Here is a 19,764-nt window from a genome sequence, read left to right as displayed (position 1 = left end):
GGTTTCCTGGAATACTGGATTTTGGCCTTCTGTGGCTGCGACTATCTTTAGTATTTTCAACTACAACTGTCATTGAATTACAGACTCTGCTAAGCGCTTTGTATGAATCATTCAGTACATATTTGTGGGCCCACCAGGCCTTTTCTAGGCATTGGGGATACAGCAGGAGCAAACAGTCAAAATGCCCTGACTTCTTAAAGTTTGCATGCCAGTGGGAACAAAGTAGTAATGAATAGAGCATGCCAGGTGGTGGTGAGTGCTACATGATCTTAGTCACCTGCCTTAACCCCCTCATTTCACATACAAAGAAACTGACGCTTAGAGGGGATACTAATCTCCCCTCAGGTCACAGAGTTGATGGCCAAACTGGATTTCACCAGGGCTGTTTGATTTCAAAGCCCATGTCATTAACCACCTCTCTACCCTGTCTTTCTGGGGCTCAGTTTTCTCTCTTGCAAGAGAAATCTGTTCCTTATGAATCTCAAGTTCCACAACTCTGCGGTTCTCTGGATAATCAGCATTTCCACGGCTCTATAATAGCACAATTAAGGAATGTGGGTTACAATGAGGCATTGAAGACCTACTGCTCAGAAAAAAAAATTTCTTCCAAACTATGAAAGCTCATGGACAAGGCACCTGGTCACCCAAAAGCTCTGATGGAGATGTACAATGAGATTAATGGTGTTTTCATACCTGCTAACACAGCATCCACTCTGCAGCCCATGGATCAAGAAGTAATGTTGACGTTCAAGTCTTATTATTTAAGAAATATATTTTGTGAGGCTATGCCTACCATAGATAGTGATTCCTTTGATGGATCTGGGTAAAGTCAATTGAAAACCTTCTGGAAAGGACTCACCATTCTAGATTTCATTAGGAACATTCATGACTCATGGGAAGAAGCCAAATATCAAAATTAACAGGAATTTGGAAGAAGTTGATTCTGACCCTCATGGATGATTGAGGGGTTCCAGACTTCAGTGGAGGAAGCAACTGCAGATGTGGTAGAAATAGCAAGAGAATGAGAAGTGGAGCCTGGAGATGTGATGGAGATGTTACAGTCTCAGGATAAAACTGGAATGGCTAGAGAGTTGCTTCTTATGGATGAGCAAAGAAAGTGGTTTCTTAAGATGGAATCTACTGGTGAAGATGCTGTGAAGACTGTTGAAATGACAACAAAAGATTTCGAATATGACATAAAGGGAGTTGATAAAACAGCAACAGGGTTTGAGAGGACTGACTCCAGTGTTGAAAGAAGTTCCACTGTGGGCAAAATGCTGTCAAACAGCATCGCAGGCCGCAGAGGAATCGTTCATGAAAGGAACAGTCAATCAAAGAGGCAAACTTCATTGGTAATAAGTTGCCACAGACACCTCAGTCTTCAGCAGCCACCAACTTGATCCATCAGCAGCTATCAATATGGAGGCAAGATCCTCCACCTGACAAAAAATTATAACTGGCTGAAGGAAATCAGCCCTGAATATTCACTGGAAGGACTGATGCTGAAGCCCCAATACTTTGGCCAGCTGATGTGAAGAACTGACTCATTGGAAAATAACCAACGAATGTCGAGAAAGACTGAAGGCAAGAGGAGAAGGGTCAAGAGAGGATGAGATGGTTGGATGGCATCACTGACTCAATGGACATGAGTTTGAGCAAGCTTCAGGAGTTGGTGATGAACAAGGAAGTCTGGTGTGCCACAGTCCATGGGGGTGGCAAAAAATCAGACAGGACTGAATGACTGAACTGAAGGCTTGGATGATGGCTAGCATGTTTTGGCAATAAAACATTTTAAATTAAGATATGTGTATTTTTTTTTAGACATAATGCTATTGCACACATAATAAACTACAACATACTGTAAACATAACTTTTGTATGCACCAACAGACTGAAAAATTCATGTGACTTGCTTTTCTGTGATATTCACCTTATTGCAGTGGGCTGGAACCAAAGCCACAAATATGTCTGAAGTATGCCTGTATTCAATTGAATTTGAGATGAAAGCAGGTTGTTGGAAATGAAAAATATGAACTTGGGACACAGCAAGACACACATCTTCTGCTGTCAATCACATACAGCTATCCATTGAGGACATGATGTCAGAAGAAATCGCTAAGCCTGAGAATATTCAGAGAAAGAAACACTCCAAGAACAAACTTTTGCTAGGTATACATTTTGGGAATGGATGGATGAATCTAAGTCAGAGAGGAAAAACTCAGAGATAAGTTCAGTCATGAAAGCAAAGACAGGTGAGCGTTTCAAAAAAAGAGGCGTCCACAGGCCCAGATGCTGACCTGAGGATGGCCGCACCCTTTAGAGCTGACTGTGTTCATACCTTCTACGCCTCCAGCCATCATTTGTGGCAGTCACCAGTAACGCTATGATGAACAACTGTGTTGTACACGAGCAAGGTTAGAACAAAACTGAAAGAGCACTTCTGGTCTCTTCTTACCACAAAATAACAAAACTCCTCTAAGACAGGCACAGCATATAATTTAGTTTGCTTTGTTCTAATGAAATCACATTGATTGCTCTATGTGTCATACCTTTAACACGTAAATGACGCGGTACACAATTAGCAGAGTGACTCATAAGTGTAGATACCCACAATTGGTGGTGTTCTTGTTAATTACCAGTTTACATTTACTGAGGACTGTAATTTGATAAGAGCTGGAGATGATATAGGAAATATACTGACCTTCAGTAGATAAACCATTACAGAATTAAAGGAACAGGAAAAAAAGATTACCCATCTCATGGGTATCTCCAAAGATTACCCATCTCATGTCCTGCCTTAACTCATATGATTAGTGATACCCAGGTCAGAATGGCCTGGGAGCAAACCCCAGGCTCAGCAAGTCACCAGATAAGGCAGCTTGAACAATGCAGGTTTGAACTTCCTGGGTCCATTTACATGGATTATATGAATGATGGAAAATTATGTGCAAATTTTTCCAATATAAAAAAAATGTGTGTAGATTATCTTGTGCAAGATGAAGTGGAGAACTTATCTTTACCCAGGCATACAGGGGGTGGTGACAGTTAACATAAAACTAACCATGTGTTACTTTTCTTATTATTTTATCACTCTGCTCTCAAAGAATTACATGACCATGCAGCATGCCTCTCTCTCGTAACTGGAGATATTGCATATCAGCCTATCATCACCAAGTGCTTTTTTTTTTTTTTTTTTACTGTACCAATGTTTCCAATACTGTATGATGAATATGACTGTAATACTGTCTGCCCTAATATTTATAAGATTCTTAAAAAGAATAAGATTCATTCATTAGTATATCAGCTATGCTACTGTGAAGCAATTAGTAAATATGAATTCATTTTTCACATTATCTTTTCCTTTTTGATGTCCAGTGCTAGGATAACATTGAAAGTATCATCTAAGACAATACTGACATAGGTATTGAGAGATGATTCATCTTGTAAAGAGACAACAGGAACTTCACGGCATCAGTAGATACAGTACAGTACTTTCAATATATTTTCTCTTCCTTATAGTTTTCTTAATAACATTTTCTTTCCTCTAACTTACCTTATTGTAAGACTCAGTACGTATACTTTAACAAAATACACATTAATTGACTGTTTAGGTTATCGTCTGGTTCACAGGAGACTATTACTAGTTACGTTTGGGGAAAGACAAAGTTATTTGTAAATTTTTGACTGCAAGGGCAGTTGGCACCCCTTAACCTCACAGTGTTCAAGGGTCACTGTATTCTCTGGCCTACCCCTATTGTAGACCCACTAAGGCTTCCTCAGGGTCCCCCACAGACACTGAGGGTGGACCACATTCCTTCAGGCAGCAGCTCCCAAGAGGCAGCAACCCTGCACAGTCCTAGGTCTCAGCAGGCTCTGCGGTGTGGCCCCTCCTTCTGCCCTACAGACCCAGGGGTCTGGATGACTTCGCAGCACTGCTAGCCTGTGCGTATCTCACTGTTTATTCTTGGTTTTTCCAGCCTCTCCTTCTGTAAACAGTCCTCTCAGTTAGACCCTTTAAACTGGTTCTTTCCTTTCAGTTCCTGAATGACAGGGTATATCATCTTTTAAAGGACCTACTAAGAATTCTTCTATTACATCTCTGATACTTTCAGTTTTAAACATCATAAAAAAGCTTCTCTAGTATTTAAAAATGAAATTCAAATTAAGTAAAAGAAAAAAATAGATGTAAAAAACCTGGAAAACAGAAAAATTATAAGGCAAATGTTCTTGAATTATAACTGAGATGTATTTCAACCTGGAATACTTTTCTCCAATAAACAATGTAAAACTAAAGTCATTTAGGCCAACTGAAAATCAGCTTACTTTCTTCACAGTATGCCTAAAATATGACCCTAATTGTGCTCTTTTCTAGACTATATGGTGCAACAGTCCAATAAACATGAATGACATTATTTTCAGGAGAGCAAATTTGAAGGTATTTATATTAAATACTTATATTGCATGCCTGCCTAGTCACTCAGTCATGTCAGACTTTCTGTGACCCCATGGACTGTAGCCCTCCAGGCTCCTCTGTTCATGGAATTCTCCAGGCAAGAATATTGGAGTAGGTTGCCATTCCCTTCTCCAAGGGATCTTCCAGACCCAGGGATCTACCTGGGTCTCCTGTTTTGCAGGTAGATTCTTTATTGTTTGAGCCACCAGGGAAGCCCAAATACTTATATTAAAGGCATTTATATTAATTCTATTGTACCTAAATTCCTGGGAATTTAACATACAACACATAACTACAACAATGCAGATAATTCAGTATAAAACCAGCATGTACTACCATGTGAATATAGATAGCTAGTGGGAAGCTGTTGTATAGCACAGGGAGCTGAGTTCAGTGCTCTCTGATGACCGGGTGGGATGGCGGGTGGAAAGGAGACTCAGGAGGGAGGGGACATATGTATACATAAAGCTGATTCACTTCATTGTGAATCAGAATCAGTTTCTGTTGTATTACCAGAAACTAATGCAATGTTGTAAAGCACTTATATTCCAATTAAAAAATAAATTAATTTAAAAAGTAAAAGCAGATAAAATCCATGAGATCTTATCAAAAAAAGAAAAGAAATATGGAAGACTCTAAATTGCCACAACTTTGGAAAAATACCAAGGTACAAATTCAATGCTATTATTACAGTTTTTTCATTAGAATAACAAACAAAGATGGTTTGGGATCATGAAGACAGAAGAGAAGTTTTGTCATTCAGCTACAAACTGCCAAAAGGAACTTGCTCAACCTGAACATACCAGAACATCATGTTGGTGGCTTAATCAGAAGACAAAGAAAAGAACACAACAATAAAACCCCTTCCTGAATCCCTTTTTTCCAGGTAGGGGGGAAGGTCCCTTGTGTATAAACACTGGGAGAATATAATCAACACAAAGATCTATTTATATATACCAGCATTTAAAAGAAAAAAATAAGTTATTTATAATTAAATTTCACATTTGTTTTGTGTAGAGAAGCATATTCTCTTCTACTTAAGAAATCACTCTAATTTATCCTGTTAGTACTTCTATGATGGGCTTAGGCTTTCTATCTGTTTTCATAAATTTAGGTTATTTACTAACTCTTTTAGGGCTTCTCTGGTGGCTCAGTGGTAAAGAAACTGTCTTCCAATGCAAGAGATGTGGGTTTGATCCCTGGATTGGAAGGTCCCCTGGGGAAGGAAATGGCAACCCACTCCAGTATTCTTGCCTGGGAAATCCCATGGACAGAGGAGCCTGGAGGGCTACCATTCATGGGGTCACAAAGAGTCAGAAACAATTTAATGACTAAAGCAACAACTAACTCCACTGGATATAACCCATAAGAGAGTAAGATAGGGCTGAGGGATCTCTGTTTCCAATAGGCAATGCCTCATACATAGCAGACGATGAGCAAACTTTTGTTGAACTTGTGTTACATGAGTAAGACATTTTATTATTAAAACAAAAGCATCATCTTGGCTTACGTTTCCCAGATAATAGGAAATAGGTGATGTGAACTTACCTAGCTTGATGGATAACTCGGGATTTCTCCAGCAGGTATTCAGAGATCTGTGCTCCCACGACAGCTCCAGAAGGGGTAAATTTCATTTCTAAGTATTTTCCAAATCGGCTGGAATTGTCATTTATAATAGTGCAGGCATTACCAAATGCTTCCACCAAATTGTTTACTTGTAAAATCTTCTCTTGCAGGGTTTTGTTATTAGCCTACAGAAAATGTCAAGATGTAAAAAAAAAAAAGTAAAATTTTATTTTTGTATGAAATGAAAAGTCTCTTTGATAAGCACTTTATGTAGATGTAAACATACAAGAACATATTCTTGGTTTGTTGCCAGATGTTACAATCCCATTTTAAAAATTTAAGGTAAAATTACATAGAGTGAGATTCACCCTTTATAGAGTATAGTTCTGAAAGTTTCTACAAACATGTGCAATCATACGAATCCCACTATGATTCACATATAGAACAATCCAATAATCTCCAAACTTGTCTCATTACTCTGCAGTCAATCCTTCCCTCCACCCTCAGCCCCCAACAATCACTGACATGCTTCTGTGCCTACAGTTTTAAATTTGCAAGAATGATACAGAAAGTGAGCCATATGGTATATAATGTTCTTAATCTGGTTTCTCTGACTTAGCCTAGGAATTTGAGATTTATCCAAACCTCACCCAGTGAGCTTTATTGTTTTGTATCAGGGTTCATTCCTTTCTGGTGCTGAGTAATACTCCACTGAATGGATATACCATTGTTTCTTATTCATTTCCTAGTTCCCTTGTTTCCTCTTCTTGGAGATTATTAATAAAGCTGCTATAAATTATCTGTAGTTTTTCTGCGTGAACATGGGTTTTTATTTCACTTGACTAAATACCTAGGAGTAGAATTGTTGAGTTGTATAATGAGTATGGTTAGACTTTCTAAGAAGCTTCTGCGCTGTTTTCAAAGTGGCTGTACCATTTTGCATTTTTATCAGCAATGTAAGAGACTTTCATTCAGTTCCTCTACATCCTTATCAGCACTTAGCATCCTTATCAGACTTTTAAAAAATACTTTAGCCATTTTGATGGTATTTCATGGTGGTTTCAATTTGCATTTCCCTAATGACTACTAAAGTAATGCTCAAAATTCTCCAAGCCAGGCTTCAGCAATACGTGAACCGTGAACTTCCAGATGTTCAAGCTGGTTTTAGAAAAGGCAGAGGAACCAGAGACCAAATTGCCAACATCCGACGGATCATCGAAAAAGCAAGAGAGTTCCAGAAAAACATCTATTTCTGCTTTATTGACTATTGACTATGACTGTGTGGATCACAATAAACTGTGGAAAATTCTGAAAGAGATGAGAATGCCAGACCACCTGATCTGCCTCTTGAGAAACCTGTGTGCAGGTCAGGAAGCAACAGTTAGAACTGGACATGGAACAACAGACTGGTTCCAAATAGGAAAAGGAGTACGTCAAGGCTGTATATTGTCACCCTGCTTATTTAACTTCTATGCAGAGTACATCATGAGAAATGCTGGGCTGGAAGAAGCACAAGCTGGAATCAAGACTGTCGGGAGAAATATCAATAACCTCAGATATGCAGATGACACCACCCTTATGGCAGAAAGTGATGAGATGGCTGGATGGCATCACCAACTCGATGGACATGAGTCTGAGTGAACTCCGGGAGTTGGTGATGGACAGGAAGGCCTGGCGTGCTGTGATTCGTGGGGTCACAAAGAGTCGGACATGACTGAGCGACTGAACTGAACTGAACTGAATGACTACTGGGTTGATCATCCTATTTTCATTTGCTTTTGGCCACTTACACACATCATTGGTAAAATGGCTAGTCATTTTTTTGTTCCTTTTTTGTTATTTGATCTCTTACTTTGGAATTTTTAAGAGTTTTTAAATATATATTCTGAATACAAGTCTTTTATTAGATAAGTGACTTGCAGATAGTTTCTCTGAGTCTATAACTTATATTTCATTTTCTTAACAATGTCATTCAGAGAACAGGATGTTTCTCATTTTGGTGAAATCAAATTTACCCATTATGGATTAAGCTTTTTATGTTGCATCTAACAACTCTGCCTAACCATGAAGAACAAAGTTAACTGACAATTTTCTTCTAGAAATTTTAGTTTTTGGTTTAATCATTTGTCATTAACTGATCTTTGCACTTTTGTTGCAAATCAATAAGCCACACATGCAGATTCAGTTCAGTTGCTCAGTCGTGTCCAATTCTTTGTGACTCCATGGACATGGACTCCAGCATGCCAGGCTTCCCTGTCTGACACCAACTCCCAGAGTTTGCTCCAACTCATGTCCATTGAATTGGTGGTGCCATCCAACCACCTCATCCTCTGTTGTCCCCTTCTCCTCCTGCCTTCACTCTTTCCCAGCATCAGGGTCTTTTACAGTGAGTCAGTTCTTCACATCAGGTGGCCAAAGTATTGGAGCTTCAGCAATACTTATACAGTACTGTGCAGATTACTTTATTCCTTTGATCTGTCTGCCATCTTTTCTTCAATAACACATTGTTCTGACTGTTACAGCTTTATAGGGAGTCTTGAAATCAGGTAGTATTTGTTAATCCTCCAACTTTGTTCTTTTTCAAAACTGATTATTACAGTTCCTTTGCCTTTTCCACATAAATGTTTGATTCAACTCCTTAGTTTCTAAAATATAAAATCCTGCTGAGATTTTTACTGTAAACGACAGTGAATCTACAGATCAATTTGTAGAGAACTGATATCTTAATAATATTGAATCTTTTAATCCATGAACATGTCATGCTGCTGCTGCTGCTAAGTCACTTCAGTCGTGTCCGACTCCGTGCGACCCCATAGATGGCAGCCCACCAGGCTCCCCCGTCCCTGGGATTCTCCAGGCAAGAACACTGGAGTGGGTTGCCATATCTCTCCTATTATTCAGGTCTTCTTTGATTTCTTTTATCAACTTTTTCTATTATTCAGCATACAAATCTTGCACATGGTTTGTAAGATATAGATTTAAATAGTTCATGCTTTTATGGTGCTAATATAAATTTAAATTTATATATTTAAATTTATAACTGATCAGTTTTGGTATGTATAATTAATTTCTGTATATTGACTCCCCTTCAACTTGCTAGTAACAAAAGAAGAGGAAATAAAAGTATTCAGTGAATATATTAGGGCCAGAAAGAGAGAAAATTACATTTATAAAGCCTTGTCTACTAAGAGTGAGAAAAGTTAGAATTTGCTCAAAACAAAAGCATATGCTTCTTATACTTTTTGTTACATTTTACACTCGCAAAGGACAACAAATGTATTATAATTTCTTGGCATTATTAAATGTGGTAGTTCATGGATATTAACTTCATCAATTAAATTTAATTCTGAAATATAACAAATATCTCTGTTAGGATAGAGAAAGAAAGTAAACTATACCTTTCCAAGCACTGTCAGCTGCTGAACTAAGAGATGAGCACTTTCAGTTTTTCCAGCACCACTTTCTCCAGAGATAACAATGCACTGTGCAGTGAGAAAAGGGACCGGTAAGAATACTTTATCCTCACAATATTCAATGGACAGTCAAGAAACTAAGAGGAGAATTTCTAAGAATGTGAGCTTCTCCTTACCTGATCTGAACTGTATGTTACCATAGACTGGTATCCTAAGTCAGCCATGGCAAAAATGTGAGGAGGATTGGCAGTTCTCTTTGCTCCAATATATAACTTGGAATGCTAGAAGTTAAAAAGAACATGTGTTGTAGGGCTTTGGTTTCTGTTTAAATCCTATTTATTTACAGATAGAGCACTAATTTTTAAAGAAACAGATCCATCAAACACCTGCAAAGCATTACTAAACCACCAAAACATTAATGCATATTACATATACATACATGCACAAATCATGCACAATTATGTCAAATAAAAGTTTGATATAAAACAACAGGGAAAAATGACATGATATAATATGACATAACGTGGTCAGTGGTATTTAAATGAAGACTCTTTTGGAAGTGAATACCATTTCCAAAGCAGAACTTAAAGTTTCCAAATGCTATAATTTATTTTATTTATCTATTTTTAAACTTTTCTTTTGGCCATGAGGCATGTAGTATCTTAGTTACCCTACCAGTCATCAAACCTTTGCTCCCTGCACTGGAAGTACAGAGTCTCAACCATTGTACCACCAAGGAAGTCCCTATAATTTCTTTAGATAAGCAATTTATAAATAAGACAATTAGTTATCATTTCATTAACTATTTCTTAGATACAATAATGTCTGACACACAAGTACTACTTTTTTCTTTTCATATCATTTATCAATAACACACTTTTTCATTTGATTTGCCCAAGATTCCATAGTTAATTTATAGCAGACTATGCACTCAAGCCCAAATCTAAAACTTTTGTCAATGTTCAATATGCATTATTCTTCTAACTCTTAAAATGGTAGAGACTGAGAGAATTATATATTTTCACATGAAAAATTATATTAAGCACAGTATAAAAATATTATAGAGTACTACACAAATAACTAAAAGAGTATGGACCCAACTAAAAATACAACACACAAAATAAATAATAAAAAACCTAGCTTAACTCCAGAATATTAATCTATATTTAAACATTAGGGGCTGAATATTAGATAAATATATACTTAAATTCATAAAATATATCACCTGATATTAAAAATCAAAGATTGATGTACCCCATCAATGTACCCCAATGTTCATTATAGCACTACTTACAATAGCTAGAATACTGAAGCAACCTAGATGTCCATTGGCAGATAAATGGATAAAGAAGCTGTGGTATACACACACAATGGAATATTACTCAGCCATAAAAAGGAATGCATTTGAATCAGTTCTAATGAGGTGGACGAACCTAGAGCCTATCATACAGAATGAAGTAAGTCAGAAAGAGAAAGATAAATATCATATCCTAACACAGATATATGGAATCCAGAAAGATGGTACTGATGAATTTATTTGCAGGGCAGCAATGGAGAAAGAGACATAGAGAACAGACTTATGACTTACAGACTTATAAGTCTTAAGGGAGGACTTATCAGACTTATAGGGAGTGGGGAAGGAAGAAGGTGAGATGTATGAAGAGAGTAACATGGAAACTTACATTACCATATGTAACATAGACAGCCAATGGGAATTTGCTGTTATGTCTCAGGGAACTCAAATAAGGGCTCTGTAACAGAAGACTCTTGAGAATCCTTTGAACTGCAAGAAGATCCAACCAGTCCATCCTAAAGGAGATCAGTCCTGGGTGTTCATTGGAAGGACTGATGTTGAACCTGAAACTCCAATACTTTGGCCACCTCATGTAAAGAACTGACTCATTGGAAAAGACCTTAATGCTGGGAAGGATTGCGGGCAGCAGGAGAAGGGGACGACAGAGGATGAGATGGCTGGATGGCATCACTGACTCGATGGACATGGGTTTGGGTAGACTCCGGGAGTTGGTGATGGACAGGGAGGCCTGGCATGCTGCAATTCATGGGGTTGCAAAGAGTCAGACACGATTGAGCGACTGAACTGAACTGAACAGAACAACCTAGGGAGGTGGGATGGTGAGGGAGATGGGAGAGAGGTTCAAGAGGGAGGGGGCATTATGGCTGATTCATGTTGATATTGGGCAGAAAACAACAAAATTCTGTAAAGCAATTGACCTTCAATTAAAAAATAAATTAATTTTTAAAAATCAACCCATATGTCAAAAGGAATTTTTAAACTCATAATGCTGAGTTTACAGCCACTAAGCATATAGTACCTATATATACAATGTAATTTTACTTTTGATTCTCTCATACTTGATAGACATTAAGTCTACACATTTTAGGCATCTGTTTATTGATATGATACCTAGTGTGAACCAGTTACCAATTACCAATAACTGGAAAGAAATAACATATCTTGCACAAAGACCACAAACTGCATCCAGATATATTTGTCTTCTCTAATTCTATATTTTAACAATAATTATTTAACTACTGGGCTTCCCAACTGATTTGGCCACCTGATGTGAAGAACTGACTCATTGGAAAAGACCCTGATGCTGGGAAAGATTGAAGGCAGGAGGATAAGGGGATGACAGAGGATGAGATGGTTGGATGGCATCAACAACTCAATGGACATGAGTTTGAGTAGCTCCAGGAGTTGGTGATGGACAGGGAAGCCTGGCGTGCTGCAGTCCATGGAGTCACAAACAGTTGGACATGACTGAGAGACTGAACTGAACTGAACTGGGCTTCCCAGGTGGCACTGGTGGTAAAGAACCTGCCTGCCAGTGCAGGAGACTTAAGAGACCTGGGTTCGATCCCTGGGTCAGGAAGATTCCCTGGAGTAGGAAACAACAATCCATTCCAGTGTTCCTCCCTAGAGAATCCCATGGACAGAGGAGCCTGGTGGGCTACAGTTCATGGGGTCGCTAAGAGTCAGACATGACTGAAGCGACTTAGAACAGCACATTTAACTATTATTTATTTATCGGTGCTACAGGGGCTGCTGAGAGCTATTTTCTGCCCAGAACCATGTGTATGTGGCCACTACTCAAAGGTTCTAAAAAAATTTTGAAATTTGAACCTGCAGCTATTTTGGTTATTGTTGTGATCAATGATTTCTTTGGCTACTCAGCACAACATGTGGGATATTAGTTGCCTGCTCAGGGATCAAACTCTGCAGAGTCTTAACCACTGACCACCAGGAAAATCCCTTAACTGTTTATTTAAAGGACTAGATAAAATTTTATTTAGCATCATTTGGTGGTGGTTTAGTCACTGTCATGTCTGACTCTTGCAACCCCATGGGCTGTAGCCCACCAGTATCCTCTGTCCATGGGGTTCTCCAGGCAAGAATACTGGAATGGGTTGTCATTTCCTTGTCCATCATTTAAATTAATTTAAATATCTAAAGAATATAATTTTTGTACAAAGTAAGAAAATACAAGTCACATCACATACCTCTGCCGAATAAATATCCAGACTCTGAAATGGGTTAAGAGCAATGAGTATGTCTCCCACGTACATGTAGATCTGATCTCTGGAGTAACACTTCTCAAGTTGCTCTGCGACTGTATTCTATAATGATATAAAAATAATTCCTTTCTCTTAAAAAATCATTGATGGTCAATGATCATTTTTAAAATAAATGATGATAAATAAAACATCTGGAATCTGGAATAGGATCAAAAAGAAACAGATCTATTGAGAGTAAGAAGTATAACATCAGGTCATGAACTATCTTATCCTTTGATGGATATTTTCTTTTCTTTAAAAAGCCATAGAGGAATGTCACTGCAACCTATGTTTTCCATAGAACACATTAAGTTACAGGGATTATATATACACAATGGTTTCAAGGAAATAAGTAAATGCAGTAGATGAAGTAAAGAGAAAGAACACTACAATAGGGAAGGGAAGATACAGTGAATGTGATCTGACTCCAAATCAAGGTTAGTCAAGGGCTCTGTGGCATGTCTTGGTCCTTCACTAAAACATTTGGCTTTAAGACAGAGTAAAAAGTGTAGAGAAGTAACTTCCACTGTTGATAAATCCTATGAGTATACAGAATCAATTTTAATAGTGCCAGGAATCATCATTTATAGTATATAACACAAAAACAAAAGCTCTTACATACTCCGGTCAAAAAAGAGAGACACACACAAAAAATACAGTTAATAGAAACAAACCCAGTGTCCAACATGTAGGTTGGCCATATGATTAGCAAAGTCTTCTTTATAATCCACAAGCCTAGGAATTCACATCATTGGAAACTGTGATACACAAAGATTCATAAAGGTGTTGTCAAATCCCTGACTTGCAATCACTATTTGATTATGAGATGTTTGACGTTCTGAAGAGAGATTGTTATGATGAAGTACTTGAGTTGTTTATGCAACCCTAAATTTACCAAATGACTATGGATGTGAGAGTTGGACTATAAAGAAAGCTGAGTGCCAAAGAATTGATGCTTTTGAACTGTGGTGTTAGAGAAGACTCTTGAGAGTCCCTTGGACTGCAAGGAGATCCAACCTGTCCATACTAAAGGAGATCAGTCCTGGGTGTTCATTGGAAGGACTGATGAAGCTGAAACTCCAAACCTTTGGCCACCTGATGTGAAGAGCTGACTCATTTGAAAAGACTGTGATGCTGGGAAAGATTGAGGGCAGGAGGAGAAGGGGATGACAGAGGATGAGACGGTTAGATGGCATCACCGACTCAATGGACATAGGTTTGGGTAGACTCTGAGAGTTGGTGATGGACAGGGAGGCCTGGCATGCTGGTGGTTCATGGAGTCGCAAAGAGTCGGACACGACTGAGCAACTGAACTGAACTGTACTTCTGTTCAGAAAATGCCTCCTGATTTCTTGCATTTTTAAGCAAAATGCTCAGGTATGCCTCAGAAGTATTAAAAAATAAAAATCTGTGGATCAGGCAGGATAGTGAATCCAACCTTTTACTGAAAAGGAGTCTTTTATTTTTCTAATGATGTGATTAAATGAAAGGAAAGGAGATGAGGAAAAACAGGCTGAGACCATAATTTACTGGTTTGGACTTGCACCTTCACAAGAGATGTGTGAAACATTTCTGAGGTCACTGGGACAAGGAGTTTCAAGCAAAATTCATTTCCTAAAAGGTGGACTCTGGTCCCATGAGGGGTCCACAGACCATGGTAAAGATGGGCTCTTGAGGTATCTAAGAGGCTTTGGGTCCTGCCATTGAGTGTGAAACAGAAGAGAGAAAGGAGGGATTATGCCAGATGGTGTAAAGAAAAAAAAAGTTTAAGTCACTCAGTTGTGTCCAATTCTATGTGATCTCATGGACTGTAGTCCACTCCTCTGTCCATGGAATTTTCCAGGCGGAATACTGGAGTGGACAGTCATTTCCTTCTCCAAGGGATCTTCCCGACTCAGGGACTGAACTCGGATCTCCTGCATTGCAGAAGATTCTTTATCATCTGAGCCATCAGAGAAGTCAGATGGTGGGGTAAAAGGCAAGTGGTTTTCTGACTATAGTAAATCATTCTTTTGAGACTCCCAAAGAAAACTCAGGGGAAGAACAGGACAGTGATCTAAGCAACTCAAGCTTGTGGGAACTAGCATCTTTGTGATTTGAGTATAAAACACAAGAAAAAGTTGACACCAGGCTGGGGCAATCTGGAAATGTGAGTTATGCACAGAAAAACTGAGGACAAGAGAGATGATCAGGAAACTAAAAGATAAAGAAAGCATGAAACCTACAGATGCCATTCAAAGAACCTCCTGCTCAAATCACTTCTATAAATTTTTAAAAATAGATAGAAGGCTTAATTAAACTGAGTTTCTTACCTCATCCAGAACTTCCAGGGTTGCTAAATCATCTACATCCTTGAGACTGGAAATTAAAGGTTTGCTGAAGTTACTTTTCTTGGTGTAAAGACGTTCATGTCTGAGGAACAATGAAAAGGAAAGCCTTTCTGATTTGAGAACTTATTACTGATCACACTAAAGTCAAATTTAGATACTAGGAGACTGAAAAACCTCCATAAAGCTTATTTACTTAAATTTGACAGTAAAAACTTACCAGAAAACAGCCTCATGTATTTTATGTTTTCTCCTCTCCACTGGGAAAATGCAACATGTCAAACTTACTTCATGGATGATCAGAGGAGTTCATTATTCACATCAAGAGCTATCCTATATATTTTTATTTAATTTATTGGCTGCATTGCACAGCATGTGGAATCTTAGTTCCCTGACCGGGGATCAAACTTGCCTGTGCCTCCCACATTGGAAGCACAGTCTTAACTGCTTCCATTGGAAGCACTGTCTTAACCACTGGACATCCAGGAAAGTCCCTATCCTACATGTAATATTCTTTAACGTTTCCTCTAAATTCCAATGTGTGATTTAATCTGTTACAAAGTGATGAGTTCGGGAGATTTGCGTTCATTAGATTTCCAGTTTTGTCTGAGGTAGTGTTAGGTCACTGGTGGTCAAGAAATGATCATTTGAAAAATTATTGCTCAGCAGAATTTAAGGGAAATACAAAATAAGCCATACTGCAGACTTTCAAAAGGTAAAATGCATATATATAGAAGATTGAGTTCAGGTACGAGTACGTCTATTTTCAAAGTGAAACATTTCAGCAATTCTGATAACGGCATAAAGATCTGGATTTGACATGAGGTCTGGAGACGTTGCTGAGGTAAACCCATGGGTCTCTTTTAATTTTTCTAGACATGAAAGCATCATCCACTTATTTAGAGTGGAACTATATTTTCAGTATTTTTGGACAGATTGTTAAGCATTTGAATTTGCTTAACAGTAAAAGGGGAAGGAATATGTAGATTATGAAGGATAGTAAGAACCATACCATTTCTTCACCAAACTATACTGGTTTCTCAGAGAATCAGAGCTTCCCTCATAGTTCAGTTGGTAAAGAATCTGCCTGCAATGCAGGGACCTGGGTTCAATTCCTGGGTCAGGAAGATCCTCTGGAGAAGGAAATGGCAACCCACTCCAGTATTCTTGCCTGGAGAATCCCATGGACAGAGGAGCCTAGCAGGCTACAGCCTACGGGGTTGTAAGAGTCAGATAGGACTTAGCAACTAAACCACCACCGCCACCAGAGAATTAAGCCATTATTGATCATGGTCCCCCCTCTATCTATGGCCAGCTGCCCATTCTGTGCACTAGATTCCATCTCCTCTCACTCACTCAAAGTCATCACTCTCGATGGGTCCTCTTTTACCTTTCTTGTGGTTGTTGTTTAGTCACTATATCATGTCCAACTCTTTCATGACCCATGGACTGCAGCCCGCCAGGCTCCTCTGTCCATGGAATTTTCCAGGCAAGAATATTGGAATGGGTTGCCATTTCCTTCTCCAGGGGAATCTTCTGTAGTATAACTTAAAAATTCCTTGGTATGGAATTCACGGACCTTCAGAGGCTTGTTGAAACCTTTCCCGCATATAGAATATTCCCTAAGATGCCCCATATTTTCAAGATCCTGTGCTTTGTTCATTTTGTTTCCTCTGCCTGGAATAAATTTCCTTCCATGTCTGGCAAAATTCTATCTATCATGCAAAGTCAGGCTCAAATATCACCCTTGCTGTTAAGCTGTTGTAGGATTTTCCAGTGAAAATGCATCACTGAGAAGAAATAGGTATATTCCCCTTCTTGCCAGACTGGGAGAAACTTGTGGGCAGAAACCAAGTATGGCATCAAAAATACAAAAGTGTAAACATACATTTGGTGGCCTGAGTTGCAATGTTGAGCCCCATGGAACCAGCGGGTGTGCAAATGATAGTACCACTTAATGACCAGTCCTGCATCCTTCCCTGTTGATTCACATCCCAGTTCTGAGAAGTCGTTGAACAAAAAAGTCAGCTTAGGCACCAAAACTTATCTGACTTACCACCTTTCTCACCTTTTGCCCCAATGCACACAATATTCACAGAATTTGATATGGTGATTCAGTTTTAATGGAAACTTTTACCTGAGAGTGGGGAGGCTGGCAGGCTGATATCTGATGGGGAAAGGGGGGAAAGGCATGCCTGAGACCTGGACTCAGGGATAGGCCCTGCAGCTGAAACAGAGGGAGAGACAGTGGTCCAGGGTGAGGCAGGACTCCAGACACCACGGGAAGCCAATGGAATATTTTAATCAAAGGGCAGAGTATGGAAACAATAGGGTAGAGTAGCATGTTTTCATAAAGAAAAAAAATTATTTAACTATATTTCAGAAATATACATTATCACTAGGTTAAAAAAAAGCTAACAAAAGTCAAAATTCTAGTAGTGAATGTAATGTAGGGCATCTATTCTAAGAACTTATTATATGATAAATGTGGCATTTCAAATTAGTAGAGAAAGAAAAAAATTCAAGAAATTATGCTGGAACAGCTGGTTAAAATTTTTGGAATCATGTATTTACTTTAAGAAAAAATTAATTCCAGACGGATTTAAATTTACATATTTTAAAATGTCATCATAAAAGTTCTAGAAGAAGATGCAAAAGAACAGTTGTGTAATAATGCAGTAAGAATGGAATTTGTAAGTATGAAAAGACAAAAAAAAATAGAATTAAAAATGGAAGAGATTTGACAAGATAATTTTAATGAGTATAATAAAAACACAAATTTAAAAATTGGGGGAAAGATTTACAATATGTAGAATGGACAAAGAATTAATAAATCTAATATATCAAGAACTCTTAAAACTCAAAGAACAAACACTGAATATGAGACACCATGAGATATTAGAAGAGCGATCTTGTACTGAACACACAAATTTTAGGCTTATTTACTTTAATTTGGGAAGATAAATTTATTATTATCATCACTTTCTAAAAAGATATTATCACCAAAAAGTGTTGGAAGCTAATAACTTTACCTAGTCCAGTAATATTAAAATAACTGAATAGGGACTTCCCAGGTGGCCCAGTGGTTAAGACTTTGCCTTTCAATGCAGGGGCTATGGGTTTGATCCCTGGTTGGGGAGTAAGGGACTTCCCAGGTGGCTCAGTAGGTAAAGAGCCATGCAATGCAGGAGACACGGATTTGATTCCTGGGTCAAGAAGATCCCCTGGAGGAGGGCATGGCAACCCACTCCAGTATTCTTGCCTGATGAATCCCATGGGCAGAGGAGCCTGGCAGGCTACAGTCCATGGGATCACAAGCAGTTTGACACAACTGGAGTGACTGAGCATGCACACAGGGGAAGCTAAGATCCCACACACCTTGTGGCCAAAAACCAAAACATAAAACGGAAGCAATACTGTAACAAATTCAATAAAGACTTTTAAGAAATGGTCCATAACAGAAAGTTTTTAAAATTTTAAAAACAAAAATAGCTGAATCATATCTTTGTTGCCTTCCAGGCCTGGAATTCTCTATCAAATGAAGTTGGTGAATTGATAGGCATACTATGGAGCATATGGCTGACTGCTTCATTCTGAAGAGAAAATACAAAGCCATTTTCATGACTTTGAAAATCTAGGTTTTTACCATTTGTAAGGACTTCATTGGGGGAGCTGAAAGATGGTTTGGCCCTATTCTAGAGCATAACTCCTTTATTTATATTTTTTCCAGTTGAAGGGTAGAGGAGCCACGGTACATGAGGCATGGCCAACCAGGTAGCAATAACAGCCAGAAAGCCAGGGAGGAACAGAGACTGACTGATAAACTGTTAACACTGAACTGAATTCTGAGGTGGTTATATAATCAAAAGTTATTTGTGAAGTTATATAAATCCTTTCCTTTGTTTACATCATAGTATTAATGATACCAGTGTTACAGTTAAGAAGCTGGGCTCTAGAATCTGAATGCTGAGATCAAATTACAAAAGACTGTGAGGATAAACAAAATGGATTATGTCTTATGAAACTTTCATTTAGAATGGGCATATGGAAATGCTTTATATATAATTGCTATTATTATTCCAACTGTGGCCCTACCACTTATTGGCCATGTGGCACTGGGCAAGGAACTTACTCTGCTTTTTCAGAAATAAAATGGAAATAATAATGACTTATTTCACACAGATATTAAAAGATTAAATGACAGAATAAATGTAACGTGATTCATACAGTGCCTGCTTTGGTTAATAAATTTTAATTATTTTATTTTTCCATTTGTGGTCATATTCTGACCCCTCACTGTCTTTATGCTTAATATTATATTTCCTTTATTTTATATTTAATATTTACTTCTAAGTTATATTGAATTATAACTTTTAATTTAAGTTATATTTAATTTCTATTTCTACTAGTTTTGTATTTAGTTGTTTTCA

At 38.1% G+C, this 19,764-nt stretch overlaps 1 protein-coding gene across 5 annotated transcripts in view; it reads right to left on the bottom strand.

Moving 5' to 3' along the window:
• MYO3A (myosin IIIA) overlaps positions 1 to 19,764 on the bottom strand; it is a 173,612-nt gene that overhangs the window by 79,560 nt on the left and 74,288 nt on the right. For all 5 annotated transcript variants that reach the window (XM_070800833.1, XM_019973123.2, XM_070800834.1 and 2 more), the window contains 5 exons: positions 15,320 to 15,419; positions 12,954 to 13,070; positions 9,608 to 9,712; positions 9,417 to 9,500; positions 6,001 to 6,203 (listed from right to left, as the gene is read on the bottom strand). In XM_070800833.1, coding sequence (XP_070656934.1) covers positions 6,001 to 6,203; positions 9,417 to 9,500; positions 9,608 to 9,712; positions 12,954 to 13,070; positions 15,320 to 15,419 — 609 coding nt within the window. The remainder of the gene's footprint in view (positions 1 to 6,000; positions 6,204 to 9,416; positions 9,501 to 9,607; positions 9,713 to 12,953; positions 13,071 to 15,319; positions 15,420 to 19,764) is intronic.

The sequence above is a fragment of the Bos indicus genome, chromosome 13, assembly GCF_029378745.1.
Source record: "Bos indicus isolate NIAB-ARS_2022 breed Sahiwal x Tharparkar chromosome 13, NIAB-ARS_B.indTharparkar_mat_pri_1.0, whole genome shotgun sequence".
NCBI classification, from domain to species: Eukaryota; Metazoa; Chordata; class Mammalia; order Artiodactyla; family Bovidae; genus Bos; species Bos indicus.
Note: the sequence above shows the minus strand (reverse complement) of the source record. Positions and strands in the feature narration are given on the sequence as shown.